Below are 17034 nucleotides of genomic sequence, written 5' to 3' on the forward strand. Positions count from 1 at the left end.
CACACAAATGCACACACTGCATGTTAATAGTCTAATTGTTATGTGTTCATTTGGAGCAAATTTACAGATGTTTGGCTAAAAAAAATTAGCCTGCATTGGTCAAGTTGACCAACAATGCTAGGCCACATATAAATAGTGACATCCTGCCATGAGAGCTAGGAGAGCTGTACAGAAAACAATCTGTGTCTAAAAATAATCAACCATTCAATAAAATGCATATTTACATTCACACTGGTGTAACAATGGTGTACAATATGGTAGTGAGTGCAAGCTTTATGGGAAACAGTTGAGAGAGCCTATATTATTCCAATAACTGCAGTGCCTTCTGTGAAAAGGAAGTTATACAATTATTCTATAATGCAAAATAGGCAGTGAAGCAGATGACAGGGATCATAAACAACCAGCTCATCCCTGTAGGTGTCTCATGTCTTGTTTACAATACATTTCTGTCTATCGCAAAGGACTTTAACTAAAGAGATGTGTCACAGTGTGGAGAGATGAGGCAAGGGCTCAAGTTGCAGAAAGTGAAAGTGACATGACATACAGGCAAGCTTGATGACCAATAATCAGAATTCATGCTCTGCATTTAACCCATCCAAAGTGCACACACACAGAGCAGTGGGCAGCCATTTATGCTGCAGCAACTGGGGAGCAGTTGGGGGTTCAGCACCTCAGTCATGGTATTGCCAGCCCAAGACTTGAACCCACAACCTTTGGGTTATGAGTCAAATTTTCTAACCACTAGGCCACGACTAATCCTTTAAAGGAAGGGTTATTTAATAATAAAATGAAACATAGCAACAACAAAAACTACCTCAAGGCGAAAACAGGCAGGCAGGCCAGGGACAACAATACAGACAGACATAATACACACCACGAGCATACTTGAAGACAAATAACAGATCAGTACAGGACTGCAGACACACAGAGAATAAATAGGCAGAGAAACAAGGAGAGTAATGAAGACAGGTGGAACCAATACCACGTTTCCATTGAAATTACCCGGTACAGTTGTACCAGGAACTTTTTTTCCACAGGAACTATTTTCCCCCGAGACTTGTTTCTTTCTGCGTTTCCACGGCGGTCTAAAGTACCATAAAGATTAGGCAAATAGTCTGGTGACGTAGGTCTGCGCGCTTTTTTCAATAGAAAAGTATGCAAATTTTGGACTTGCATCATCGGTAGTTCGGACTTTGCGCATTAGACTTGGGAGTGTAATGTCCTCGAGGATGCAAATCTGGTAATTCTGCAAACAGCAGCCTACTTGATAACATCACTCAGCTAAATGATGGTAGAATACACAATTCGGCATGAACTCAACATATCAGCATGTGCAGCGCCCAAGTCCTGCCCCGGAAGTTTCGGAACTTTGAAAAAGTACTACCTCGTTATCAGGGACTTTCTGAGGGGCATTTTTTTACCTGGAACTTTATTTAGATCATGGTTCCACAGAGTACCAGGCCAAAGTCCCTAGTTCCTGGTAAAAGTTCAGGCGGTGGAAACACAGCTCAAATGAAACAATAATGAGGTAACAAGATGGGTGGGGTTAGACGATAGACAGGAGAGCACATGGCATCAACAAACACACAACAAGCCATGTGCTCACAAAAACGCAGTGTCCTTTGGTGGCCAGCCAGGGCACACCTGCTAAAGACTGTTACAAAACCCCCCCTTCTAATGAGCGGATTCCAGAAGTCGGCAGGACAGGAGACCAGGGCAGAGCCGAAGATCACCACAGCCAAGCAGCTAGGTTCAAAGACACCCACGACAGAGCAGAAGACCATCACAGGTGAGCACATTGGCTTGAGGACCACCTCAATAGAGCTGATGGTGCAGGAGCGGGAGAGTGTTCCTGAGTGGAATGGACTTTGTGTACTCCCGGACTGGAGCAAGTTCATGAGTGGACTCTGAAGGCTCCCAGACTTGAGTGAGTTTATAAGTGGACTCTAAAGGCTCCCGGGCTGGAGCAAATTCATGAGTGGACTCTGAAGGCACTCGGACTGGAGCGAGTTCATAAGTGGACTCTGAAGGCTCGCGGGCTGAAGCTGGCTCTTGAATGGACTCTGGAGTCTTCTGGACTGAAGCGGGTACCAGAGTGGACACTGAGGACTTCTAGACTGGAGCGGGTGCTTGAATGGACTCTGAGGGCTTCTGAACTAAAGGAGGCTCTTAAATAGACTCTAAGGACTCCCGGACTGGGGCGAGCTTTGGAGTGGATTCTGAGACTTGAGTGGGCTCTAAAGCAGGCTCTGAGATCTCCCTGACTGAAGCAGGCTCTGGAGCAGACTCTGGAGTGGATTCTGAAGGCCTCTGGACTGGAGCAGGTTCATGAATGGAAAAACATGCAGACAGGAAGGTCAGGGACAACAAATAAAAGGCAGAAATAATACATGCCACGAGCATTCTTGAAGACAAACAACGGATTAGCACAGGACTGCAGACACAAGGAGGGTGTAATTTTGAATTTGAACCTTATTCACTCATAAAAGCTACATAAAGATATTACTCTAAGGTAAAAGTGTGTAATAATTATTAAATGCACTTTTTAAGGGTTAATAGTATAAAGATGTTTCTTTAAGAGCATTGCCCCAGCGACAAGCTGGAGATAATAAGTGATAATGATTCAAATATAAAAAGTAATTCTAATCTTAGAAAACAGTTTTGGAGAATTTGATGTTTCCCCATTCAAAGAGATAGGAGCTGCACTTGGATGCCCAAGAAGCGTTTCAGAGCTGGCCGCTGAGTGACATGACTTGTCTTAAAGAGACTTTGATATAAATCAGCCTTTAGGGTATCCCATTTGTCATTTTAGCATTCAAAACAGTGCTCGCGAATGCCACCCTTTGCGTCCGTTATGTGCCCTTGATTCCCCCAAGGCCATACAGGGGCGAGCTCCACAGCAGACTTCTATCCGACAATCAAAGCGGCATTACGTCACAAAAGTGCGGATTCAGAGGAAAACTGTGAGGGTTTAGGGTGCCATTTGGGACAGGGCCATTGTCTCGTTAGGAAATTTACTCTTTCTAAATAAGTTACTCTTTCAATCAGCAATTTTATTAGTTTTTTAGTGAACTAATTGCTCATTTTTTAAGCAAAGTTCATTTGTGTCTATAACCTTTTTCTTATTAAACCAACTTGTTTCAATTACAAAATCATTCAAACATGAGAGCCGATAATGTAAGAGACAGTAAGAAGATAAAAAGAAAAACAGGTCCGGATGATTTAAAGGAACCTGGCAAGAAGAGAAAACAAAGGACAAAAAAGAGGGGAAGATCAGAGCAGTGCAGAAATTAGATGGTATCTATCTATCTTAGTGGCAGCTACTTTGCTATACTGTACTGTACTATAATATACTATAATACAATATACTATACTGTACCACTACTATACTAGCATACTATTTACTAAATCAAAATCATTTTACTGTACATCATGCAATTTAGATTTTTTTTTTCATTTTATTAATTAAAAAAATTGATCTTAGTTTTTTATTTTACTACTAAATGTTGCTTAACTTATATAATTATTAGTTCTCTGAGCCAAGCCATTGATACAGCAACTTCTGTAAACACCTCAGGTGTCATAATGGTCTCAGGTGCAGCTGTAATTTTACTTATCTGTCTGCCCCATGCTCACTCATATCTTCATTTAAGTCAAACATTGTTCAGTCGGCCTGTCCTCTGAAGGGCTGCAGGCATTTCAAGGCATCTCAAGTAATTTTAATTTGGAAGTGGTCGAAAGTGTTCTGACATTTTGATTTGTTCACTTGTAAATAGTTCGCCATTGAAACCAATTAGATTTTCCAACTGATTAGCATGCATGAGAGGCATGCATTATTGCATTGATGGTTTTCAGCCAATCATAATATGGGCATAATTGTATAGTTACTGCACACATTCATACTATATGATGTGGTTGCTTCTGTGAAATCACTCTCAAAGTCTGGAGGTTTTTATGCCAGAAGATTTTTTTATCAGAGACAATGAAGCCAAGAAGCTCTACAGAGAATCTGTCAAGTCTGTGTCTGCACACTCTTTATATAGCTTTTCCTCAAGGGGTGTTTAACAAATTTTTATGCACAGTCTGTCTACCCCCATACATTGTACACATTTTACTCTTCATACACACAGGAGAATAACAGAACATTCTCTTTTGTGGCCGTGAGGTAATTACTTATTTAAAAATACCTACTCAACAGAGTATTTGATTTAGGATGCATCCTCAGTTTTAGGACGTGTACTAAACACCTCACCTCAATGGAGTCAAAAGTAACACTGCCTTGCTTTATGAAATGCAAGCTTTACCCACTTAAATGTTTGACAGTGTTACTTTAAACATTATTTCTCTTACATATTATTATTAATATTATTATTTTACACTGGGTTATTTTCATATTCCAAAATATGATTTCCTCATCCACATTTGCATAAAGAAAATAGACAATATTTATGTATGTCAATATATATGAATGTTCTTGACAGACGCACGTTTCTGTCTCATAATTTACACATTTTATATTTACATTTCAGAGATGAAGGTTAGCAACAAGATTGTGTTTTATAATGTTTTTCTCTGACCCACAGCTCTCAGTGGTAAAGCTAACTCTGCAAAATCTAAAGTGAAGCTTTCTAGCAAAGACAAGGACAGAGAGAATAAAAAATCAATCTGCCCACTCAACAGACTGGTATGAGGATGATAGAAAAAAACTCAGATGGTGGCAAAAATAAAATAAAAATAAAAAAATAAAGAGGAATGAGAAAGGACAACTTGTGTTTAAAGGTGAAGTTAAGAATGTTTTGTATAAGTTTGTAATTTAATTACTGATTTATTGATTTACTTTTTTTTTTTTTTCTGTTGATTCAGATTACCCAGAGTTCACACCTAAAATGACTCCTAAAGAGGTTTTACAGGCAGGCACTTTTTACTTATTTCAGGCCCATCTACTGAAGACCACAAGTGTGTGTAGACCTTCATTACCTGATGGGACACACTTGCAAGTGTTTACAGAGTTAAACAATTTTTTAACTCTACCAAATTATATGTAATATTATTATTAATATTTAACTTACATTGGAAAGGTTTCCGTGAAAGATGGGACTTTATCTAAATAATCAAAAAAATATGAATAAAAATCTATATTTACCCCTTCAATACTTAATTTCAATAATCACTGTTACAGCCAATTGGTTTTTAAAGTCACATAAATGTTTATTTATGATCGAATGTATGATAAGTCCATATTGTGACAGAGCTGGTGAGAGGAAACAACTCTGAATGTGTTACATGCTTTAATGACTGAGATTAGCTGCAACAAACAAATGCTGTCCAGGGCACTTTACCAGACACTTTTACCAGACCAAAAAATGTGATTTTCCAGACTGGTGTAAGTCATCAAAATGAGAGTCCAAACAGCTAATCAAAACCTCATAATACTCCAATTTTTAAATTCAGACCATTGCTTCCAGCTGAAATACTTGTCCACCATTCGTAATATTGCTTTCTATAGTGAAAAAGTAACCTCGTCTAAATCAGAAGAGAAATATGCCCAGATCAAGCACAGTTTACAAGTGAAACAGTCCAAAACTAGATTTAAACAAATATGTTGTTGGATTTTGATTTGAGAGGACAACAGGGGATGGACTTTTTCACCGGAGGAAGCATTATAATGGATAATGGGTGATTGTTTAAAGTAAAAAAAATTATAATAATGATAATAAAAAAAAAACTTTAATCATGGATTGTTTCTGATTGTTTTTTCTTTTTTCACTTTACAAGATGTTAATTGATGGTATGGCGTTATGTGGATTACTTGTGGATAACTGTGATGTTTTTAATCAGCCGTTTGGAATCACAACCTAAAATTTAATGCTTGAAAATGTCAAAATTCAACATATATTACAGTATACAGTATATAGTTCCATTTAAATTAACTATTATTATGTTTCTTTTACTATTTTACCTTCATTGAATGTAGTGTTGCTAGAAGGTAGTAAGTAATGTTGAGTATAATGTCCATCAGTTAGCATGTGCTTCAAAGATGTTTTTTGATCAATGACATTTTGATTTTCAAGCAGGAATAAGATGGTTGGCCAAATAGTCCCTTGAAGGTTGAGAGACTTGTTCATTTCCCTAAATTAATGAACTATAAACTGTTATACAGCCCCTATTTTACAAATAGTAATAATGCAATCATGAGATGGTGTGATGCACTATGTGGTTTCTATATTTTAAAACTTTTAAAATGCACGAAAATAAATATTTTCTATCACTTTATCACTCTTGAAATGACCTGTACACTAAATAATCTATCCCTCATTCTTACATAACAATAGCAGTCTATTTATTTAGTGGTCCAAGTTGAAGTCAGTATGTAAATTAATGACAGTATGGGACAAATATAATGTAATTTAGTGGCGGCAGGTGCTGCACGCTGCCAGTAGATGTATAGTCAGACAAAACTAAATGCACAGTTATCGAAGGAGCGTACAGTCTTGGGAAACGTGTTGTACAGTTAAAGACATTATGCGACTCGGCGAGTCTGTGAAGTGCGCGTCATTGAATCAATGTGCTCAGTAAGTTAGAAATTGCTTACGGTTCCAGTTCTTTAAAAAACAGAACTGGTTCTGAATAAGAACCGGTTCTCGGTTCCCAACCCTACTTATAAGGCTGTAATTGCTTCCAAAGGTTTTTACGCTACGAAATATAAATTTGCATGGTGGTGAATACTTATGGAAATGTATAATTTATATAAATGATAATTATAATTTAGAACTGTAATACATTTTGAAGAAATCTGTTTTCACTTGAACAAGTCAAACTATTTTTTAAAAGGTCAGAACAAGCAGAAATAATTTTTTTTACATTTCTGTCTCTCCACAGGTCACACAGTGAGGTTGGTTATGTGATTAAATGCAGAGATGTATAAAGTACTAGAGACCCATACTTGAGTAAAAGTACAAGTGCTCTATCAAAAAAGTGACTTGAGTAGAAGTTGAAGTGCTCTTTAAGCACCACACTTAAGTAGAAGTACTAAAGTATTCAAAAAATGTTGTACTTAAGTATTGCAAGTAGTCTATTTTAAAATTTACTACTCAAGTACTGAAAGTAAAAGTAGAAGTATTGTGTTATGTAGTTATTAAAGAAAGTAGTCAAAAGTTTGAACATATTGTTTTTACTATTTCAAATGATTAACCTAAAGGACAATCACAATTCCTTTGACTAAGTTTTTGTAAACAAAAACGGTTACAGAGTTAGTTCGCCCAATTTGCAAAATTATGTCATTAATAACTTACCCTCATGTTGTTTCAAACCCGTAAGACCTCAGTTTATTTTTGGAACACAGTTTAAGATATTTTAGATTTAGTCTGAGAGCTCTCAGTCCCTCCATTGAAGCTGTGTGTACGGTATACTGTCCATGTCCAGAAAGGTGAGAAAAACATCATCAAAGTAGTCAATGTGACATCAGAGGGTCAGTTAGAATTTTTTGAAGCATCGAAAATACATTTTGGTCCAAAAATAGCAAAAACTACGACTTTATTCAGCATTATCTTCTCTTCCGTTTCTGTTGTAAGACAGTTGAAAACAAAGCAGTTGTAACGAGTAACAATTGTAACGAGTAATGATGCAGCACATAAAAAAAATATCGGAGTAAAAGTATTAAACTCAGCGAAAATATGTACTGAAGTAAAAGTGGAAGTAGGAGAAAAAAATAACACTTTAGTAAAGTACAGATACCGCCTTTTAGTACTTAAGTACAGTAGTGAAGTAGTTCTACTTTGTTACTATACATCTCTGATTAAATGTCTAACAATTGTTATGCACTCAACTGGAAATCATAAAATAATGTTTATTTTTTTTAAACGGAGCAACATTACAGTGATGTTTGGCAGGAGCTTCTCAAAGACTGGTTGGATGGACTAAACATCTCTAAACAAGGGTTAATCATTATCATTACATTTTAATAGTAAATACTTTTGTCTAGGGTCTTTAGCACAAAAAAAAATAAAAAATAAACTGAATGCACTCCCTTTGTGTGTATGATTTATTCTTTTGACTCATCGATTTGCACAGTTTTCATTGTAGATCACAGTGGAGACCTCAGTTCAAGAACTGATGTGTATTAATGCTTCTTTTTATAAAGATCATTAACATAATTTCTGTTAATCTTCTGTTATTTTTATGTGGCTTTTGCCTCGTGTTGTTTTATTGATTATTTTATGTCAGCAGATTAACTGGTTATTTGAGTGGTTTTATCTCTTTAGTTTGATGCTCGGGGCTTTAAGCATGTGATAAGACTCTCACACGAAAGGAAACCATGAACTTTTATGCATCTACAAGACCTCGCTTGCATTGAATAAAAATGAATGAATAGTTGATAAAAGCTAGATTGCCACAAGCCATTAGTCATTCACAGTTGACAGAAACATGACATATTCAGTTCCAACTTGGAGCTGCTGTAGTTTGCATGTATTTGAAACAATAATAAATATTTTTTTATTTCTAAGCCATTTAATACTGTTGTGAGTTTTTTCATTAAAAAAATAAATACACAATTTGTGGGTTTATTTCAGGTGGCTTCACCCATGTACAGGGAAAATGTAAACACCTATAGGGTAAAATGTGGAGGCATTCTAAGGATGTGAGAAAACGCAGTGGATGGATTGGATCCATGGATGGTTCCAGGGGTACTACAGGCAACTAACCTTTCACTTCCGTTCAGAGGTTTATAAATGTATTTTTTTATAATTAAAAAATTATTCAGCAAGGATGCATTAAATTGATCAAAAGTGGCAGGAAAGTTCCACAAAATTACATTGTTGCAGGAAAGTTCCATTTCAAATAAATGCTCTTTTGAACTTTCTATCTATCAAAAAATCCTTGCAGTACAATTGTTTTCAATATTGATAAAAATGTGTCTTGAGCACCAGATCAGCATATTAGATTGATTTCTGAAGAATCATGTGACACTTTAGACTGGAGTCTTACACATACTCATGTTTTGTCTTCCCAGCAGGTTTTACCAGGGCAGGTGAACAGAGGACAATGCACGCCAGATCAGTCGTTGGGCCAAATGTGCAGGAATCAAAGGTCGTGGTGGCATAATCTCATCACAAATATGGTCCGGTTGTGCTTATGAAAACCCTCGTGTTTCCCTGTGGTCAGACAGACTCTAAAGCACTGGGGCTACAAACTCACTCTGGAGGACTGTATAAGGAAGGAGCAATGGGAGTCAAACTCAAATAGGATTAACAGACTTCCAAATTGGCCTCATTTAATTTATCACATACTCCAGAATAAAGCTGACCTTATTGCATGGAAATACATGGACAAATCCTGATTAAATAATTTATGGTTTATCTGACTTGTTTAGCTGAGTAGACCTGTGGTAATAGTATTGCTGTATTTGGTTCTGCTTGGTCAAGTTTTCTGTTTAGGTAAACAGAAGCTATAATAATGGTCTATTTTTAAAAACTGGATCCAATGCAGAAGCAGACATGACTTGTTTTGTCATGTTGCAGGAACGTAGAGAACAGATCTGTGATCGGATGTGGGCATTGTTACAATATATATAATTTTTTTGTGACAGTAGTTTATTTTTATAGGATTATTTTTTATAGATATGCCTAACATGCTTATCTACATTCTGTGTCGTATATAAAAACTTACTCTGAATGGAGTTTAGTAAAGTTTTTTTTGTTTTTCGTGACACTACACATTTTGGTTTTAGAAACAGGTGGAACTAAATCAGAACCTTTTATTATATGTGTCATTTCTCTTATGCAGTACTTACATTTTTATACCCCCATTGTATATGTATTAATATATTAGATATTAGTTGATAGAGATGTAGATCATATTAGGTAGTTTTCTGGTCACACAATGTCACAACTATGTTCTATGTGTTCACTACTCGTTCTGTGATGTTTTATGGTATCAGTTGGTTTGTCTCACTTTCTATCCTATTAAATTACATTTCAGAAATGTATATGACGGTGATATAAATATATAATTAAATAAATAACCCCCAGTTCAATCACTTCAGTTACTTATTTCCATACTTAATAAAGTTCTTGTCATTGTATAAATAATAAAATAAATTAATAATTAATAAAGTTAAGGTGCGTGAGAATGACCGGATAAAATCATAGACAGTAAAAGAAAATGTGTAAATTGCGCTACCTTTGTTTCAACGCTGGACGGCGTCAGCCCAGCTCCAATCTTTTTATATTAGCATTTCTCAGTCTACGCCGCTCACTAACTTGTTTTATCGTCATTTCCTACGTAAAACGACCATGACTTAAGTAACTGGGTTTAAAAACGACTGCATCCAATGAAAAACTACTAACACTTTAACGTCATTTTACTGACGCGGAATTAACCAATCGAAAGCGTCAGAACGTACACCGGAAAACCCAGCACCAGCCAATGAGCAGTTAGATCAGGCAGCACGTTGGGGTGTACGGCGTTCAGCCATTCTCCTCTTTGTGAACAAGCTGCGTGTGTTACTGGAGCGGATTATACACGCTTATAAAAGGTACTAGACGTTTGTATCACATTTATATTTTATGCATTAAATGCATGCTTTTATTTATGAATGAATATGTTTGTGCATATGAGCTGTAGACGAGGCCGGGCGATTTGCCGTGTTGAGCGTATCTCTCCGGCTCAGCTACACTTTGCAAACCCATACAAGCTTATTAATGAATAAATCAGACAACTAATAATGTAAAAATGCATGCACTTAAGCCTCACTCACTAATGATAGTAACCCGAGCTTAAATCTGAACTCTGAACACAACATACGTTAGCTTTCATAAGGAAGAATAATTGAAAACAAAGACACCGAAATTACACCCATCAATAAAGAAACCACGCTCTTCGTGAAATGTTTAAACACTCATTAATTAAGGCATTGGACGTTAAATATGCTTCTCATTTATTAAATAAAGTATAATTCAAATAACATGCCAAATGATAAATAATATACTCTTTGTTATCCTGTTTTATTATGTAATGTAATCAGTTTCACAATGTGTTGATTTTTTCAGTCTCTCCTCTTCATGTGTGTTCTTGTTGGTTGGCCAGTGTAGATTTAGTCATTAAGCATTTCAGTGAATGTGCAATTAAATGATGCTGTAATGTTGTTGAATCCTCTTAAAGCAGCCAGAACAACGTCCATCATGGCTGTTTACACTTTTGAATGAGCCTTATTCTCAGGCTTTAAAAACCTATGAATTCGAGTTTGCATTGATGGTTCATGTGCCCTAATAGATGCAAGGAAACAGAGGACCCCGTTCAGAGCAGCAGAATCACGGGCCGCTCCGACAGCAGCCCAACCCCCAGCAGGAACCACAGAGGAAGCCTTCAGGAGCCGACAGCAATGGACAACACACTGATGCTGGAGAGCAGAGTAGCCCAAGTAAGCTACAGTTGTGTGTGCTGAAGAGCATTTATGACATTTACCATTTCATGGTCACTGACTTGAACCTTCTCTCCTGCAGATGCTGCTTTCACTATAGACATGCAGAACTTCAGGAAGCCAGGTGAGAAGACCTACACGCAGAGGAGCAGGCTGTTTGTGGGGAACCTGCCCACAGGAACCACAGAGGAGGATGTGGAAAAGCTCTTCTCCAAGTATGGGAAACCTTCTGAGATTTTCATCAACAAGGAAAGAGGCTTTGGCTTCATTAGGCTGGTGAGTCTGACCAGACATCGCTTTGAAATGAAGCAGAGATTGACTGCTTATTTCAATGAGACTGACCTGAAAAAGTTTATTCATAACCAAAATAGCATTTTTTTTTAGGGGGGGGGGGGTAATTTTGTTTGACTAAATTTTTTTTATTATGGTTTTTGCAGGTCTTAAAGCCTAGATTCGCTTTCCCTCAATTAAGGTCCAAATAGGTATTAAATCATAGCAGAAATTCCTAAATTGATAAAGTCATGGCGATTAATGAAATTAATATCTTCCTCAGTATTTGTGCATTGTTTCCAGTATAAATGTCTAAACATCCTTAAATCGAGCTATAAACCTAAGATGCAAATTGAACTAATGAACACATTCTAAAAAACAGAGTTTTTTTTTCAGCCTATTGACAGAAGAGTTTGTCTCTTCGTTTGAATCAATCTTTCATAAAACAAGAAATATCCTTTTGCTTTTCGAGAAAATGAAAATTGTGTTCCATTCAATTTATTTCTTAAAAATTCCTTCCTTATTCAATCTTAGTCTTAGTTTTGTGCATTTTTCTTGTTTTTTGTTTGTTGTTTTCAATGATGTATCAGTTCTCAAACAACAAAGGACCAATGCAACTTTAACCCTGACCTCCTGCTCTCTTCTCATTAGGAAACAAAGACTCTTGCGGACATAGCAAAAGCAGAACTGGATGACACTGTGTTCCGAGGTCGCCAGATCCGTGTGCGTTTTGCGACTCATGGCGCTGCACTGACTGTCAAGAACCTGCCTCAGTTTGTGTCCAATGAGCTCCTGGAGGAGGCCTTCTCCATGTTTGGTCCGATCGAACGGGCCATTGTCATCGTCGATGATCGTGGCAGGCCAACTGGGAAGGGCATTGTGGAGTTTGCCAACAAACCGTCTGCCAGGAAAGCTCTGGACCGTTGCGGAGACGGAGCCTTTCTCCTCTCAGCGTGAGTGTCTTCTGCTCTCATCAGTTATTGTGTTAATGGTGGTTGCTTAACTTTTAATAATTACCCCCCACCCCCCCCCCCCCCCAACCAACTTAGTTTCCCCAGGCCTGTCACGGTGGAGCCAATGGATCAGCTTGATGAGGATGAGGGACTTCCTGAGAGACTTATTAACAAAAATCCACTATATCACAAGTGAGTTCATGTTCTAAATTGCATGACGTAAACCGTAATGTGCAACCAGATGGTTATCCATTCAGGTTTCCTATAAGCATGAGAAACTTGGAACTATTGAAAATAGTGTTCGTCAGACATGGAGAAGAAATTTACTAAATTATAAAAAATAATGGAATATTGTGTAGTGAATATAATTTTTCCTAGATGTGCTCTGATTCTTATTTATTTTTTAGATAAAATAGCAAATGCAACCTTAATGAAATAAAAAAAAAACCTGCCTCAAGTTAGCAAAAAAAATATTCATAGATGTGTGGGAAATTGTAACTTAATAATAGGATATCACATTGAAGAAGTTGAATAATTGTTAATTATTAAAAGTGTACATTATACTAATTACGTGGCTACTCACCACATACATAAAGTGACACGTCTTCTGTCCATTAGAGAGCGTGAGCAGCCACCCCGGTTCGCTCAGCCAGGCTCCTTTGAATACGAGTATGCTATGCGCTGGAAGGCCTTAATGGAAATGGAAAAGCAGCAATTCGAGCAGGTTGATAGAAACATCAAAGAGGCCCAAGAGAAGCTGGAGGCCGAAATGGAAGCAGCACGACATGAGCACCAAGTCATGCTGATGAGACAAGGTGACTGCACACAGGTTGCTATTTTGGGGGGGTGGTTAACCCCAAAATGAAACCCCAACTTTTTTTTTCTTATCTTTAAGAACAGAAATTATTATTTGTTGTCAGCTGAACACTTTTGAGTTAAAATATTTGCCCCCTTGGAATTGAAGTTAATATTTCAATCATTTAACACATTGCATGTTCACGGTTCTCTGGTGTTGGTTCAGTGGTCACATGACATGCAGGGAAACAAAATAATAAAATATTAAATCAATCGATTCACTCAATTCAGGAGCAATATGATTTATATCGATGTGATATCATGTGTATCATTTGAAGCAAAAACAGAATAGCAGTGCATTTATAAATACAGGAAAATAATTATGCCTTTGAAAGTTGTTATAGTGCTGTTCTTTCCACACTACACAACTGTCTTTTGTCACAAATGTCAGCTCCAGTCAAAACACACTACAGGACTTGGACTGCAGACTAGATATTTAACCTGCTGATTATCTCTTGGGCATCAGTGCTTCTCTCAGATCGTGTCTTTGCAGCAATCACATCAGTTTGTCATGTCTGTTTCTCTGTCTCTGCTTCAGATCTCCTGCGCAGACAGGAAGAGTTGAGGAGAATGGAGGAGGCTCATAACCAGGAAGTCCAGAAACGGAAACAGATGGAGCTGCGTCAGGAGGAGGAGCGACGGAGGAGAGAGGAGGAGCTCCGTGCCCATTCTGAGGACTTGATGAGGAGACAGCAGGGGCAGGGAGGCAACTTCTCTGAGAAAGTGAGTCTGAATTTTCTGAGGTTTCCAAGCTTAGTTAGTGTTTGCATTTCTGAGGATTTTGAATTAATTGAATTTGTTTGTTTTTTCAGAGGGATCCAGACATGAGGATGCATATGGGAGGTACGAAACGGGACACCAGCACACTGTGATTAACAACACTATACTCACCTTTACACTTCTGAATTTTGAGCCTTTTAAATATGAGTGTGAAGTAGCAAGAACACCTTATGCACCTCAGTTTTAAAGTGGGAAAAAAAACCTTATAAGTGGATAATTTTGGCAGTGTTCACTCAAAAAATATGTGCGTAAATGCAGATCAATGAGGCAGGCCTACGTTCATTCGGTTTGCAAAAGAAATAAAAAACCTGTGCTATTTATAATATAGAATATAGGGAAATGTATAAAGCTTTTTAGTATAATGGTCCTTTTTGACCAGAAAAATAAATATCCAAAAAAGTGGGGGAAAATCCCAAAACGTAAAAAATATAATTCTTTGGGGGAATTGTTATATCTTAGATGAGCAGAGTCCGTAAGCTTGAGTGCAGTGCGATAGCTAGCATTTCAACAAAAATCCTCTGTGGGTCAAAATGAGAGAACACAACACAAGGGGAATCCTGTTGTTTTGCCCTACTTCAGATGAGGCCTCATCTCCGGGTCGGTAATATAAAATACTAGATAAGTTCTTGTCATGTTTTTCACATTGATTTTTCTCTCTTGGGCTAAAAGGTCAGGGAATGGCCATGAACAGGAACCCAATGGGTGGAAATACCGCAACAGCAGGAGCTGCCAGCTTGGCTTCAAGTGAGGTATCTCAGCACATTGACATCTTTCAGTTCAACATGCAAAGTGTACAGTATGTAAGCTTCTGTGTTTCTCTTTTTCAGCAGGGGTCTGCTGGTAATCCAGGTGGTCTCCCTCTTCCCTTCCCTCGTCCTGGACCTCCAGTTGACTTTGGCCCCAACAAACGCCGCAGATTCTGAGACCACCAGCCAAATATCTGTTGTTTTTTTTTTTTTTTTATCATACTGTATTATATTTTTAAGTGCAAATTGTGGTTTTGTAGGACCTGTGTATGCATTTCACATTCACAAATGGATTTGTGTAGGCAAATGTTTTAAACAGGTTGGAGTGTACGTTTTAAGTTACTCTAAGTTCTCACATCCCCAGCAGGAGAATTAAGGGACTGTTTCCAGAATCCAGCTGAGCCCAGTGTTGGGGTAAAGGAACCATTACGCTTATGATTTCTTACTGAAGATTCTTCATCTCTGTATGAGGGTTTATCTGTGCATGGAAATAGCTTCAGACTGGACATTCAGCTTTGTATATCCATTTTTCCTTTTTATTAATTTCTTCTCTTTTGTATTTCACCCAGCAGTGTCCTTTTCTAAAGTAGAGATTTGCTTTTGTTAATCTTGTCCTTTGCAACGCTTGCCTTTCTAGACAACTAAATAAATTCATAACTACATGTTACATACAGTTTAGTGTTGCTGGCAGCATTTGAGATTTAATTTTTGAGATTTAATTTGTCTTTGTGCAGCTGCTACAAAGAGAAAAAAAAAACAGCAGCTTCCAATTTTAAAATGAAATTGTCAATATACTCAGTCACCATTGAACTCACTAGGTATTGAAAAGCATAATTAATGTAGTCCCTTATTTTCCTCATATCAAACAGTTTAGTGGCGTATTAGAAGTGATGTTAATTTATAATGTAATATTTTTTTATTTCTTGGATTTTATTTTTATACAGCTGTTAAAATTACTGAAGATTGCTGTTTTTAAGTTACTCAAAGTTATTTGTATTGTAGGGTACAAAATTGGTCAAATAATTAAGCCTTTAGAAACTCTATAACTGAATTAGCTTGAGCTGTTACACATGCATACATTTAACCCATGCATGTGCTAAAGATGAGTAGTAAATATGGCCAACTGAAAATTAGACATTAAAAAGTCTATGGCTACAGGAAGATTTCAAAGACAAAGGAGTTCTGGAGGAATGTTTCATGGAGTGATGTGACCAAGCTGGATTTTTTTTTGCATCCATGGATCAGCGGTTTATCTGGAGCAAAAAAGGCAAGGTTTATGAGCATAAGAATACTGTCACAACCATCAAACATGGAGGAGAGCTAGTCCTGTTATGGGCTTGCTTTGCTTTTATAGGAAGTGAAATCTTGACTATATGAAGGACATGGATTCTCTGAAGTATCAGGCCATTTTGACAAAGACTGTGATGCCTTCGGTGCATAGACAAGCTTGTGGCCTGCTCAGTCTCCAGATTTAAATCTCATTAAAAATATTTGGTGTTATTTGAAGAAAGCAGTGGTAACATAAAACAAATATCAGTGATCTGGAAGCTTTCTTAAGCAAGGAATGGGTCAAGATACCAGTCAAGAGGTGTCAGGAACTTGTATGCACTTAAATGCAATGTTAATTTGAGGTCGTAAAGAAAAACAGATTCTTTACCGTTTTTAATGATCCATCTTTAGAATCCCTCAGATGTTTATCAACAAACTTTCAGTTATAATTTATTGATATAAATTTATTTGAATAGTTGTCATAAAATTTGGTTTATGGCGACAGAATGTGTTTCAGGGCGAGTAAATTAAATATATGTGACCCTGGACCACAAAACCAGTCTTAAGTCACAGTAGGAAATTTACAAAATATCTTCATGATCTTTACTTAATATCCTATAAAAAGAAAAATCAATCATTTTGACCCGTACAATGTTACCTATATTTGTAGCAATAGCCAAAAGGGTCAAAATTATTGATTTTTCTTTTTCTAGGATAAGTAAAGATCATGAAAATATTTTGT

At 37.1% G+C, this 17034-nt stretch overlaps 1 protein-coding gene and 1 pseudogene across 3 annotated transcripts; both read left to right on the forward strand.

Annotated features, from left to right (window-relative positions):
* Positions 1–3162: 3162 nt before the first annotated feature.
* Positions 3163–9243, forward strand: LOC113091333 (uncharacterized; annotated as a pseudogene).
* A 1161-nt stretch (positions 9244–10404) lies between these two features.
* Positions 10405–15696, forward strand: LOC113091310 (non-POU domain-containing octamer-binding protein-like). Of its 3 annotated transcripts, none has more exons than XM_026256737.1 (10): positions 10405–10534; positions 11272–11419; positions 11502–11695; positions 12341–12642; positions 12739–12834; positions 13261–13457; positions 14036–14220; positions 14310–14340; positions 14947–15026; positions 15105–15696. In XM_026256737.1, the coding sequence occupies exons 2-10, from the start codon at positions 11272–11274 to the stop codon at positions 15198–15200; spliced, it is 1329 nt and encodes a 442-aa protein (XP_026112522.1). In that variant the 5' UTR covers positions 10405–10534; the 3' UTR covers positions 15201–15696. The 3 variants fall into 3 exon arrangements, with proteins under 3 accessions (XP_026112522.1, XP_026112523.1, XP_026112524.1); XM_026256738.1 differs by having other exon boundaries at positions 15108–15696; XM_026256739.1 differs by having other exon boundaries at positions 14947–15021; positions 15108–15696.
* The last annotated feature ends 1338 nt before the right edge of the window (positions 15697–17034 follow it).

Source organism: Carassius auratus, unplaced genomic scaffold, assembly GCF_003368295.1.
Source record: "Carassius auratus strain Wakin unplaced genomic scaffold, ASM336829v1 scaf_tig00214183_4049273_7079891, whole genome shotgun sequence".
Taxonomy (NCBI): Eukaryota; Metazoa; Chordata; class Actinopteri; order Cypriniformes; family Cyprinidae; genus Carassius; species Carassius auratus.

Excerpts from the sequence above, each read along its gene's own strand:
- LOC113091310 (XM_026256737.1), top strand. The coding sequence starts at position 11,272 with ATGCAAGGAAACAGAGGACCCCGTTCAGAGCAGCAGAATCACGGGCCG. Across the intron at positions 11,420-11,501 it reads TGGAGAGCAGAGTAGCCCAA|ATGCTGCTTTCACTATAGAC; the intron begins GTAAGCTACAGT and ends TCTCTCCTGCAG. Across the intron at positions 13,458-14,035 it reads AGTCATGCTGATGAGACAAG|ATCTCCTGCGCAGACAGGAA; the intron begins GTGACTGCACAC and ends TCTCTGCTTCAG.